This window comes from Haemaphysalis longicornis, unplaced genomic scaffold (assembly GCF_048455015.1).
Source record: "Haemaphysalis longicornis isolate Haplotype H1 unplaced genomic scaffold, Haemaphysalis longicornis Haplotype H1 scaffold_1, whole genome shotgun sequence".
Lineage (NCBI taxonomy): Eukaryota > Metazoa > Arthropoda > Arachnida > Ixodida > Ixodidae > Haemaphysalis > Haemaphysalis longicornis.
In genome coordinates this window covers 381,833,348-381,845,786 of record NW_027526203.1, presented here as the reverse complement: position 1 = coordinate 381,845,786, position 12,439 = coordinate 381,833,348, and the positions used below count along the sequence as shown (strand labels likewise).

The following is a 12,439-nucleotide window of genomic DNA, read 5'->3' as shown; positions in this document are numbered from 1 at the left end:
AAATTTACATCTATTAAATAACTCTTCACTAATAATATCTCTAGGACACATGCCGGTCATTATTACGGGGCCCGTGCCAAACCCATAACGTATTTTCAACAGCTTCTAGAAGGGCGAACTGATCCAAACAAATAGCGACAAAGTAACTCCAGGAATACGCGAGGTCCAAGTATACGCGAATTGAACGAGTTGACAAATGCATGAACGAGTCTTCAATGCTCCATCTTTTTCTTTAAACGAAAGGCTGTTTACCAGGCACACACCACCAGCACAGTTTTTGCGCCGCACTTTTCTTATTCCTTTTACGTTATTCCGACTCTGTTTTGTAATCACTCGAGTTTGTTTTCACAACCGAATAGTTTTACCTCGGGTGCTAACAGGTTACGTGCCTCTCCGCACCAGGAGGCTTTCCTCACTCACAGAAGCTTATTTTCCTAGCTACAGCAGTGGCGAAACAATAATAATATTATGCAAACGACTGAGTCAACGGGAATGTATACCAGTTAAAACGCTCGCACATCCCCAGCGTACGACGGCTTGAACTAGCATTGCTTCAAAAGGGAATAGGGCGCTGCATTTGCTGCATGGACTATGTATAGTAGATCTTCCCGGTGATAGTTACACGGCCTTATTATAGAGTTTACGTTGCTTAATTAAAAACACATTCAAGCATGCGTTCAAGGCAACAGTAAGGCGACCCTCACAAGCCAGGAAAGGTTGTTTTTTTCTTCTTCGTCCAGTGGACCGGCCTGCCCATAATTGGTAAACCTCAATTGAAGGTCAGCGTGTCCGCCTCCTATTTCTTCATTCCCTGTCCCGTCTGCGCTATTTTTCACGATGTCTATAAACCAACCATCCAGAGTAAGTAATTAGAAATCAAGAGTCTCCACTGCAAGAAAACATTTAATTGACCAACGCAGATGGAGGTAACGTTCAAAGCGCCTCTTAATTTTATCAATATTTTTTTTCCTCTTCACTTTAAAAAAACGTTTTCCACTCCACTCCACACTCAGTTTTAGTACACGAATGCTCGACTCTGTAGAAACATCTGATCGGCGTAAGATACATGAAATTCTGTCTGACCGTTTCGGGGGGAGAGGAATGGCACCATCACTGACATGTGATTGTCTTCCCGACAAGGTCGTCTGATAAATTCTCACCCAGGTACGGAAATATACACACACTCCCGACTGGCCGTACTTGCCTTGATGTGTTGACGCGGAGCCCGAACGCTTCACACGACCTTGGAATTTTAACCAAGATAATAAATATATCTATTCGCTGCGATGCACCGTTGCACATGCATACATGCGTACAAAAAGTACCCACATGCATACATACATACATACATACATACATACATATATACATGCATGCATGCATACATACATACATGCATGCATACATACATACATACATACAACATACATACATACATACATACATACATACATGCATACATACATACATACATACATACATACATACATACATACATACATGCATGCATGCATGCATACATACATACATGCATGCATGCATACATACATACATACATACATACATACATACATACATACATACATACATACATACATACATACATACATACATACATACATACATACATACATACATACTATAATGTACGCGTATACTATTGCATTATAATGCCTTGCATTGGAGAGTGACTTTTTAGCTTATGCTTCAGAATACGAAAACCTCAGGAGAGAGGCACTGCGCACTTATAAATGCATTTTCGGTCATTTGGGTGTACGCAGGAGACCGAACGCCTCGAGGCTTTGCGAAGCCACGCCTCGTGTGGGCTGCCGTGCCACGTTTTACTGCGTACAAGGCAAGAGAGTTCGCGCAGAGATGGTTGTCGCAGGAAAGAAGCTCCACTTGACATAAACTATCAAGGGGACTGTTCAGGCTTTGTAAGCCACCCCCTTGAACAGTACTGCGCACGCGCTGTTTTTTTTTTTTTTTCCCGCAACGTTTATGCGCACCGTGATTGGAACGACATAACGGACGGGGAACCCTTTAACGCCACCCTTCCGCACGCCTCGACGCTGATAATGTTGCGTATTGTTCTCTGGAAATTGGAGTGAATGCGTGCACTCGACAGCAAGGTGCCACTCCTTTTTTCTTTTTAATACTTCGCTATAGAGAGATTGCTCCGTACACTTTCCCGTTATCTTATGCTGCATGCACTTCCTGATTGGACAGGGCCTTTCCGAACACTGCTGTTGGAAACAACACTATATACCCGCTCACCATGAGGAATATGCTTAATTAAGCATGCCTCATGGTGAGGTTTTCGTAAGTTTACTCTATCGGCGCCAGATCGGCCCTGCTGTTGGAAACAAGACTATATATCCCCTCACCATGAGGAATATGCTTAATTAAGCATGTCTCATGGTGAGGTTTTCGTAAGTTTACTCTATCGGGGCACGTATTATAATACGTGCCCCGATAGAGTAAACCTATGAAACATTCAGTGAAGTTGGCTTTCGTGAAGTGCGTTTTGTCGTAACTACATTGCCGTGAGTTTGGAATATAAAGCGTCGCTTTAAAATGGCATATATAATACGCTGCAGGTATACGTGTATTTCTGGACTATCGCGGACGTACAGTCAAGGGCTTTCACTCATAAAACGGGTTTGCGGCAACAGCCCGTTAATACTTACTGCGCATTAATTCGAGATTTTTATCCCCATAATTTCGGAGATTTTCCGCAAAAATTTTCGTCGTATGACGCAGAGTGGCGCGGCCTGCCTTAACGGCGCCATGCAGCCACGTTTCGAAACATGAATTTTCCATTTCGTAACTTCGGTTACGCATGCCCATGAAATAAAACTTTAATCGGAATTAGACGTGTATAGCTGAGGCCACATCTGGGCACGTGTCCTGTGGTGTGCATTGAGGAGACGTGTATTATAGGGCCCAGGGAAGACATAAGAAGAGTGTACGAGACCAGAAGGCCTGCATAGAAGACTGACGGTCCATAGAATGGTGCGCGCCCGTCAAGGAGACGCAATATCTGCGAATTTTTTTCTTGAATGATCGCACAGGGAGTATTCAGGCATGAATACGATTAATGTTTGAGCCACTACAGATTTGCGGGTGGCACCGTTTCGCTAGCTGAGCCCGGAGAAGACCAGCGAATAAGTATTTAGAACGTAATGTTAAACAGCCTTCTAAGGATAACAATGGGGTGGAGTGCATTCGGCAGGCATTCTCAGATAATGAATGGCAGTCTACCATTGTCCCTGAAGAAGAAAGTGTATGACAGCTGCATCTTACCGGTACTCGCCTACGGGGCAGAAACTTGGAGGCTCACTAAGAGGGTTCAACTTAAATTGAGGACGACTCAGCGTGCAATGGAACGGAAGATGATAGGTGTAACATTAAGGGACAAGAAGAGAGCGGAGTGCACAAACGCGTGTTAAGGACATATTAGTAGAAATTAAGACGAAATGGACGTGGGCAGGGCATGTAATGTGAAGGCAAGATAACCGTTGGTCATTAAGGGTAACAGAGTGTATTCCTGGAGAAGGCAAGCGTGGCAGGGGGCGGAAGAAAGTTAGATTGGCAGATGAGGTCAAGAAGTTTGCGGGGATAAATTGGTCGCAGTTAGCACAGGACCGGGGTAATTGGAGTATAATGGGAGAGGCCTTTTCCCTGCAGTGGGCGTAGATAGGCTGGTGATGTTACACACCCAAGTCATACTGATTGCGCAATATGTACTGGAAAAAATGAATGAAGGCGACAAGCTGTCAGTGCTGATCCTGACCGCAAGAAGGAAATGAAGTGTGAAGATCAGGTGGGCTGCATTCGGGACGCACGTCGCAAGTAACAAACGGCGTACGTTGTCTCCGCACTAGAAATATTGATATACAACATGTGCGTACTTACGGTGCTATCTCGTGCAGTAAAGCTTGAAGTTTTACTAAGCAGTTCAAGAAGAAACTTTGGTCAGCTAAAAAAATTCAAGCATAGAAAAAAAATATAGATCTACACCACCTACTGATATAGCAAACAAACTCGCGTAGAAAAGGTTATAGCTGAAATGAAGATAAAAAGTATCCAAATTAAGATAACTAAAAGTGCATTTGGGTCGAACATGCATTTGGGGTCACCGCAGGATGAACATCGAACGGGCCGGATGTTCATTAATTACCTTGGGAATGCTGACAAGCCCCGTTCTGTATAGCGGAAAGAATCATATATATATATATATATATATATATAAATATATATATATGTATATATTGTTGTGACTTCCTCGCTCCTAGCAGAAGACACTTATCATCATCATTTCATGCTGCTTTTCACGAGCTGCCGCATGCTCTCGTGGCTGCGTCGGCTCGCTCCACTTCTTCTTCTGTTTCCATTAAAGCCTCATCGGATCACGACGTGTCGCTCCCCTTCCTGAGAATCGCGCCGCAGCTGGAGGACCCAGAGGTCCAACACACACACACATATATATATATATATATATATATATATATATATATATATATATATACAGTAAAAGCTCGTGAATTCGGAATTTCGGATGTTGTTAGTCTATGGGAGCAAACCTTCGTTATTTCGTCAGAATTCGGCCCCGCACCGCGTAATTCGGACAAATGCTGACGGCTGCGGCTTCACAAAAGTGTGGTAAATTAGCAGCGCTGGAACCACTGGAGTGAAACAGAAACCTGAGAGGCATCGCCATCGTCATCAACCACGATTCTGACGAAGAGTCATGCGAGGAGGTGCAGCCACGACCTCATCGCACCTCACGAGAAGTCTCTGAGGCGCTTTTGATATTGGAGGACGTTTGTCTGAGCAGTTCCGACAGTTTGTGTGCTGTTGGCCACTTGGAAGATTTAACACTGTAATGTCAGCCGGAATCTGCGCGAAAAAGCAGACGGCTATTACAAAATACTTCAGCAAATAAAGGTATGCTTCTCCAACGTGATTTTAATGTTGTTTTTCCTATTCATTCATTAATTCGGCATTCGGATAATTCGGACATTTTTCCCGGTCTCGTGAGATCTGAATTAACGAGCTTTTACTGTATATATATATATATATATATATATATATATATATATATATATATATATATATATATATATATATATATATATATATATATATAATATACACTCATGCAGTAGGGAACGCACAGTGCGTTTCTAATCTAAGCTAACGACGGCCCGCGGATGCACCACGATACAGCCACAAACCGCGACAAGGCTCCGCGATCGCGTGATTCTGATATGCGCTACATATCGCTTCACCACCTTTTCGAGCAGGTATCGCAGATAGCCTCTCGACACTGCAGCATGCATCTCGCTAAAATGTCCTGCAGTCGCCTCGTGCCTTACCCTGCAATGACGGGGTCAAGAAAAAGATAATGACAAGTGCACGGATGTCAGTGTATGAGATACGCCATATAATGCCAAGGCCAGGGGTCAATTTAAAGGGGCACTGACACAAAAATTTTGCATCTTGTTTTTTTTTTTTTTGCGATAAGTAGCTAGTGACCTACTTATCACCGGTAGAAACCTCATTTGCTTCAGCGTGCGACAATTGTTTATTAAGAGGCATTTTCAATGCGCCCAGTCGCAGTTTCGGTTTCAGCGGGTGCCACGAAACCATGGATTTTGTGTGAACAAAGCTGACCACGTGACCGTCAGACGGATATCACAGAGCAGAGCTGCACTGTCGAGTCCGCGTCGCCGGCAGTTTCTGCGAATGCCCCCACGTACTGATCTCGTGAGCCGCTTAATTAAAAAGCGACCGTGGACGTGACGCAGGCGCTGCGAGTGCAAATGCTGCCGCGGCTAGAGAACGACGCGCGACGCTCGAGACAGTGGGTGGCAAGACGCGCGCTGGGAGCAGCCGGCCGGTCTGCCTACAGGTCCGCCTACATATGTGTTCGGCTTAGCAGTGCGGCGGATTTTCGATTGCCGCTCTCATAAGTGGTGCAGATGACAATTTTTAATGCAAACCGCCATCGCATCATTAACTCCTTTCTCATATAAGCTGCCATGGTTGGCAGCTTGGGTACAATTCCGTGCAGCGGTATAACTCAAGTTATCTGCGCCGGCGTGCGCCACTTCGCGGCCGTGGCCGCCGCCTGCCCAGCGAACGTGCGGCTCGCTCAGTGGGCTTTTCGTGTCTCCGGCGCGTTTTCGCGTCCAATGTAAATTAAAAGTAATAAAAATAGAGTGCCTGGAATCGCTGTAGAACTTTGGTCGCGGCCAGCTTCCCGATGAGCCGACGAAATCACGGCGCCTCCGCCGCCAACGATCGGGTCGTTCGCTCTCGAGAGCAGAAGCTCCGCCCTCCGATTGGAGCAGCGAGACGGCGAAAAACGCCGTCAGTGCGGAAGCGGCAAACACAAACTCGTGACGTGTTTGGATGTTGTTTATTTACAAAATATCCAGGGGATGCCGATTGCGCGAGGTCCTCTGCTGGCTGCTGGTTTGCGTTTTGCACACTTTAAAATTTATTTTAAATATGTTCTAGGCTGTATTCGCCGCCGATATTTTTCAGATGATGTATGTGTGTTCACACCAATCTATCTCCGAAGTTATCTCGCCTTCAAAATTTTGTGTCAGCACCCCTTTAAAAGAAAATTGAGTCCTTAACATTTACCGAAATCTCGTACACACGCGAGTCTTTTAGATTCGGTGAATTTGAGCTACTCTTGGTGGTGCAGTCTATAGCTAAACTTTGGACCAGCACCAAAGGGGAAAAAATGACTAACGCGCCCAATTTCTGCACCATGAGTCATCAGTAGATGTAGGCAGTGGTGTACACCTATCTTTTCAGTGATAAAGAGAGCCTCCTAGCATTCATTATTCGAGCGTACTTGCCGAATTGCCCCCCCCCCCCTCCCTGTATTGTTAGCCCACACTATTTATATGCCGTATTTCTTTTTCGTAGTTAGGACCAGCACTGACTTGTCCCAAATAGTTATTTAATCGTCCATTTCTTCAGGTATTTCATTACCTGTGCTAAGGTGAGGCTTTCTGCGTGTCTCTTTAACATTAATTTCTATTTCTTCACATTCATTTTTAATCCTGAGAGCTTTCAGAGTGCAGCACCTTAAGCATTTTTTTTTCAGTTCCCCTGAATAATACAATGCCGTCTGCAAACCTCAAGTGGCTCAAGTATTCTCCACTCACTCGCATCCCTGACTTCTCTCATTCAAGCTTCCGGAACACCCCACGAGACAGACTGTTCAAATCTTCGGAGAGCCATATAGTGTCTCCTTGCTTCACTCCCTTCCTGATCAGAAACTTTTCACTCTTATGAAAAAATATTCTGCCCGTGCATCTTTTGTACATGGCCTCGAAAAGTCTTATGTACGCTTCCTCTACCCCCTGATCCTTCAATGCTTCCATCAGCGCTGTTTACATAATTGAACGCTTATTGGTAATACATAAACACAGAATAAAGGTGTTTATCCTATAGTACTCCGAAGCTTTTCTCTGTTACCTGATTGGCGACGTGGATGTGGTCAGTTGTTGAGTAGCCTTTCCCAATCAGCCTGTTCTGTCGGTTGTTGGTAATATTGGGTGACCCCTTTCGGCTAATCATTACCCACGCTTTCCCCGACGCAGAATTAGTGGCGGCGACCATGAGGAGCAGCGAGAAGGGTGAGAGCTGCTCACGTACGCGCGTCCTGTGCCCTGCGTCTCGCAGCATAGCAGTGCCTGTTCATTCATCCCTTTGAGGGGAGCACGAAAAGGATACAGCGAAGAAAGGGGGATAGCTTCTCATGCATGCGGGTGGTGGGGAAGGATCAGCAGCCTTACAAAGCGGCTGACAATTTGACACCTTCGTTCATTTACAAGCTATGTGCAGCACAGTGGAGCTACGTGGTTCTCAACAAAGACGCTCAACGAGTGCGTCATGACATTTTACCCACGCCGGCTGAAGAAAAGCGGCAATAGGCGTGGTGGGGCCTTAGAAGTATGTGTCCCCCCCCCCTATGCAGGTGGGACTTTTTCCGTACACCGAGTAGATTCGACACTCTGCTGCAAGCACCAAGTGAAACGAGCTATAGACTCGAGGATTGATTGTTATAATAAGAGGGAGACAGGCAGAGGCAACCGCTTTTAGTAAAAGTGTAGCTGATATATAGGTAAATAGTTGGCCCATCAGTGGTAAGGAGTCGCAGAAGGCAACACACAGTCGTTCTTTTTGGCGCTCTTCGTCCAAGTTGGATTTACGCCACTAGAATCCAACCATCATCATCGTCAACGTACAATCGTAAAGAGGCATAAAGACGCAACATACGGCTGTGCTTTGCTTGGAATTTTTTAGCAGCTCATATACCTCATTACAATTTTGTTCGACTGGAAAGGTTGCGGCCATCCCTGGCGAATTAGTTTTCAATGGAGCATTTCAAGTTACCCGTTTACTGCGTCTCATAGCGACGTGGTAATGACCATGTGGTGTGCTTGAGGGAGCAGCAGAAAACGGGCAGCACGCACACTGACTCGGCGCTGTCGTGAAGAGACCGGAAGCTGAATAATCGCTAAACATACCTACCAAAACATATAGCCGGTTGTTTAGGTGGTCGCGGCACGCCCCAGGGAGCGGTCATATTGTCACTTCTGTTTAATCTGGCCATCCTAACAATATCACACAAACTCAGCCAAATCCCAGTACTCTGAAGAAACAGTAATGCAGTCACTGACCAAGTCAAAAAAGTAAAAAGACGTTTTACTGCATTGCTGTTTCTTCATACAGTGCCTGACCAGACGAACTTTCGTCGAACCCTTTCCCAGGACTCTGCCATAGCTTACACGCAGACGAAATTACGCTCTGGGAAAACAAAGGCGGTGACGTGGATATAAAAGAAACCATCCAGAATCGCATCCAGATAGTGGTCGAAGAATTCGCCAAAGAAGGACTCTCATGCTCACCTTAGAGTTACTTTTGCTATCACCACAAACCCGTAAACTAGACAAGCCAAAAGCTACATATTAAAGAACAACCTATCCCAGATGTCTTAAACATCCGGGTAATGGCTTGATTATTCAGAATGACTAAAAAATGGATAATTCTTAAATAATACACAAACAAACGCGACCCAAACAGCCAAATTAATGCGCAGAATCACAAATCGTTTTAAGAACGTCAAATAAAATTTAAAGGTTCGCATTCTACGAATGCCCGTTTTGAGTCGACTCGTATACTCGCTCCCTTACCTTCGCATATATATAGAACGGGTTGATGCACTCATCAGACCAACGTATAAACTTGCACTTACCGTCATCCCCGGCACACCCACTTCCCTCTTACAGGGCTTAGACCTCCATAAGACAGTCCGAGAACTTGTAGAAGCTCACCTATAGCGAGCCAGTACGAAATACCCTCACGATCAGCCGCCGGAAGGCACATACTACAGGAGTTATCCATCGGACCACACCAACTTTTCTAATCTACCCTCCACCTCCACCCATGGCTAAATTTCAAGCCACTGCCATGCAACATCCACCCCGAACATCTCATAGCCAGGAGAAAGAAATGGGCTGAAGCACTCCATAGAATACCCAGCAATAACCCAAGCACCATTTACGTGGACGCAGCAGAATACAGGCACCACTATGCATACGCAGTCGCTATAACGGACCTCTACAAAGGACTCCTAAACTTAGCGACGATATCAGCCACCGACCCAGAAACGGCGGAAGAGGAGGGCATAGCCTTAGCCATAATACAATACGGATTCACACCCCCCAGACAATATTTTCTGATTCGAAGACTGCAATTCAAAATTTAGCCACTAATCGGTTATCACGAGTGGCACTCAGATTTCTAAAAAACTGTCCAGCCCCATTTCCAGACCAGACAATACACTTGACCTGGTTACCTGCGAACCCCAGTCTCTAGGGAAGCGGGAAGGCCCATGAACACGCCCGAGGACGCACGACCCGGGCAGGGCCTAATCTCTATTCCAATCACCAGGCGCGGTCTGCGAGGGATCGCCTGATCACATTTAATGACATCATCACACATACTACCGCCTATCCCGCCGGAACCGCCCACCGGCGTACCAGCAACTGGATAAGAGCAAAGCCGACACTTGGCGTTTGCTGCAAACAAACACTTTCCCCAACTCAGCCCGTCTGACCCGCGTGTACCAAGGCCTCCACCCCACCGAGGCCTGCCTGTGGCGAACACGCCACCCTGTCTCACAAAATGTGGGCATGCCCCCAGGATTCGTTTCCACTAATCACCTCTCAGGGGCACTGGAAGGCCGAGCTCCCCAGTTCCGACCTGGACCTTCAGGTATACGGTTAATCGATAGGTCTATGGGGGTCGCCGGTGTGTGGATGCCGCTGGCTACGAGCGCGACCTAATGGCACTAACTAAAAGAGTTCTCTCTCTCTCTCTCTCTCTCTCTCTCTCTCTCTCTCTCTCTCTCTCTCTCTCTCTCTCTCTCTCTCTCTCTCTCTCTCTCTCTCTCTCTCTCTCTCTCTCTCTCTCTCTCTCTCTCTCTCTCTAGATTGTATTATCCACATGCCACGTAATGTCGTAGCCATGGGCATTTATCTTGCTTTGGACGTTGAAAGTGACTAGAATTGGACGACTTGGGCTGTCCTGAAACCTCAGCACCTTCTGAGGAGATTGTTCCTCATTCTTTCGATGGTGGGTGGTTCTGAAATACATTGATTGTGGGTTCAGACAGATGTCGTCCACTACCACATTTAGGTGCCAGGGGAAATGGGGGAGGAGGTATGGAAATTAAAGGGAAAAAATTACGCCCACCTCCCCTCGCGGGAACCCTGTGTAGATGCGACGCATCGTGGGTTTCCCTCGGCGTTTCCGTTGGGTTGATTCTCCCATCGCGTGAAACGTGCCGTGAACGCGTACGATGCATTTCCGTCTACTACGCGGTTCCCGCATCCCGTGCACGTCGCTTTGCAGCCTCATCGTCGGTGGTGCTAGCAGTTCTGTTATTGGGATGCCCAGTGCTTGTTGCGGTTGCGCCGACCATCGCGATAGCAGGCTTGTTAGTCTCCATTCAAAGCAGCGTTGGACATCGGAGCACCGGCGCTGGAACGACGGAGCGGAGCGGCGCAGGTACCGCGTTGTATACCGCCGCATAACGGTGAGGGGAATGAGAGAGAGCAGCGCATGCGCATGCGTTAATCGAGCGCTAGCGCGCGCCGACGCACAGCTGGCATTGCGAGGAGCGAGCTAAGTATAGAGTAGGTCGTGCAGATAACGCTGCGGTGAGAGCGGCGGAGAGCGCATGCGCAGCTGGCGCGGACAACGACGACGCCGGATGGATGGAGGGATGCATGCATGCATGGACAAGGCGGGTGAATGAGATGCGTCGCATATAAAAAAGGAAGGGAAGGGCAGGAGAATTTGCAATCCTTTCGACTTCAAAAGCGGCAGCGCTGTTGTGAGAGATGCCGCAGCTCCCCGCCGCTCGAGTAAAGCAACGGATCCGCAGCGTTCGCCTTCAATTCATGTTGATTTCGCATACGGTATTGCGCTGCAGCCGTTTATTGCTAATTGCCTATCGCTCAGAAATTACACTTTTTTAAACATTGCGAGTTTCAACTGTAATACCACAAAACTAACTTAATATTCGATTGATTTGGTCGGCATCATCCAGTCACTCAGATCAAACTTATTGCGTCGCAAGTGCAGGCGGATGCAGCTGTTTAGTCGCCATCCTTTTTTCCGGTTTCCTCGTCACATAACGATTGAAGTTCGCATTAAAATCACCACGGGTGCGTTCCGACAAGGCAATCTTTCTATTGGAGCGTAGTTGCGCGTTGTCTTCACGGTCCCTTTAAGTATATACTCTTATCGGAGACCGACGCATCAAGGAATTATCGTTGAGCTTTGCCAGCTGTACAGGTTAGACTATATTTGCGAGGGCATGCGTTCCAAGGTCTGTCCCCACTCCCACTTTCTTTGTGCTCCTACTGTATCGCCCCTTATCACGCCTCCCTTATCAGAGAAAACAATGCCGCGCGCTGCGCTACGAAAAAAAAAAACATACGAAGAAGCCCGGTCCCTAGCTTATTAGAGGTGCGCAGACAGAAGTGTTCGAGGCTGGACGTGCAGGCACCCAGGGCTCGAGACATGGCTTCGCTTTTGACCAGGATGCTCGGCGTCTGCGCAGCTCTCACAGTGCTTCTCGTAAGTCCCCCAATTTTAAGCATTTTTCGTTCGAAAACGCGCGATACCAGAGCCCGTGCTGCAGTTAAAGCTGGCCATATTCTGAAGATTAGAAGACAGCCTATTGTCACGACGGGCTGCTTTATGGGGAAATTCTTTGTGCTGTCAAAAGTGAGCTACTGTTCAGTGGAATTATCCTGTTCTGTAGAGGTTCGTGGAAGTTACAAAACAGGGTTCGCATATCCATGCCGGTATAGACTGTATGTATGTATGTATGTAT

The 12,439-nt window shown here is 46.8% G+C and overlaps 1 protein-coding gene across 1 annotated transcript in view; it reads left to right on the top strand.

The window, feature by feature from the left end:
- The first annotated feature begins 12,033 nt into the window (after positions 1-12,033).
- The window catches only part of LOC144155204 (uncharacterized), an 11,819-nt gene continuing 11,413 nt past the window's right edge, over positions 12,034-12,439 (top strand). The window contains exon 1 of the mRNA XM_077686513.1: positions 12,034-12,180. Within this exon, the coding sequence (XP_077542639.1) occupies positions 12,124-12,180 (57 nt within the window). The 5' untranslated portion in view covers positions 12,034-12,123. The remainder of the gene's footprint in view (positions 12,181-12,439) is intronic.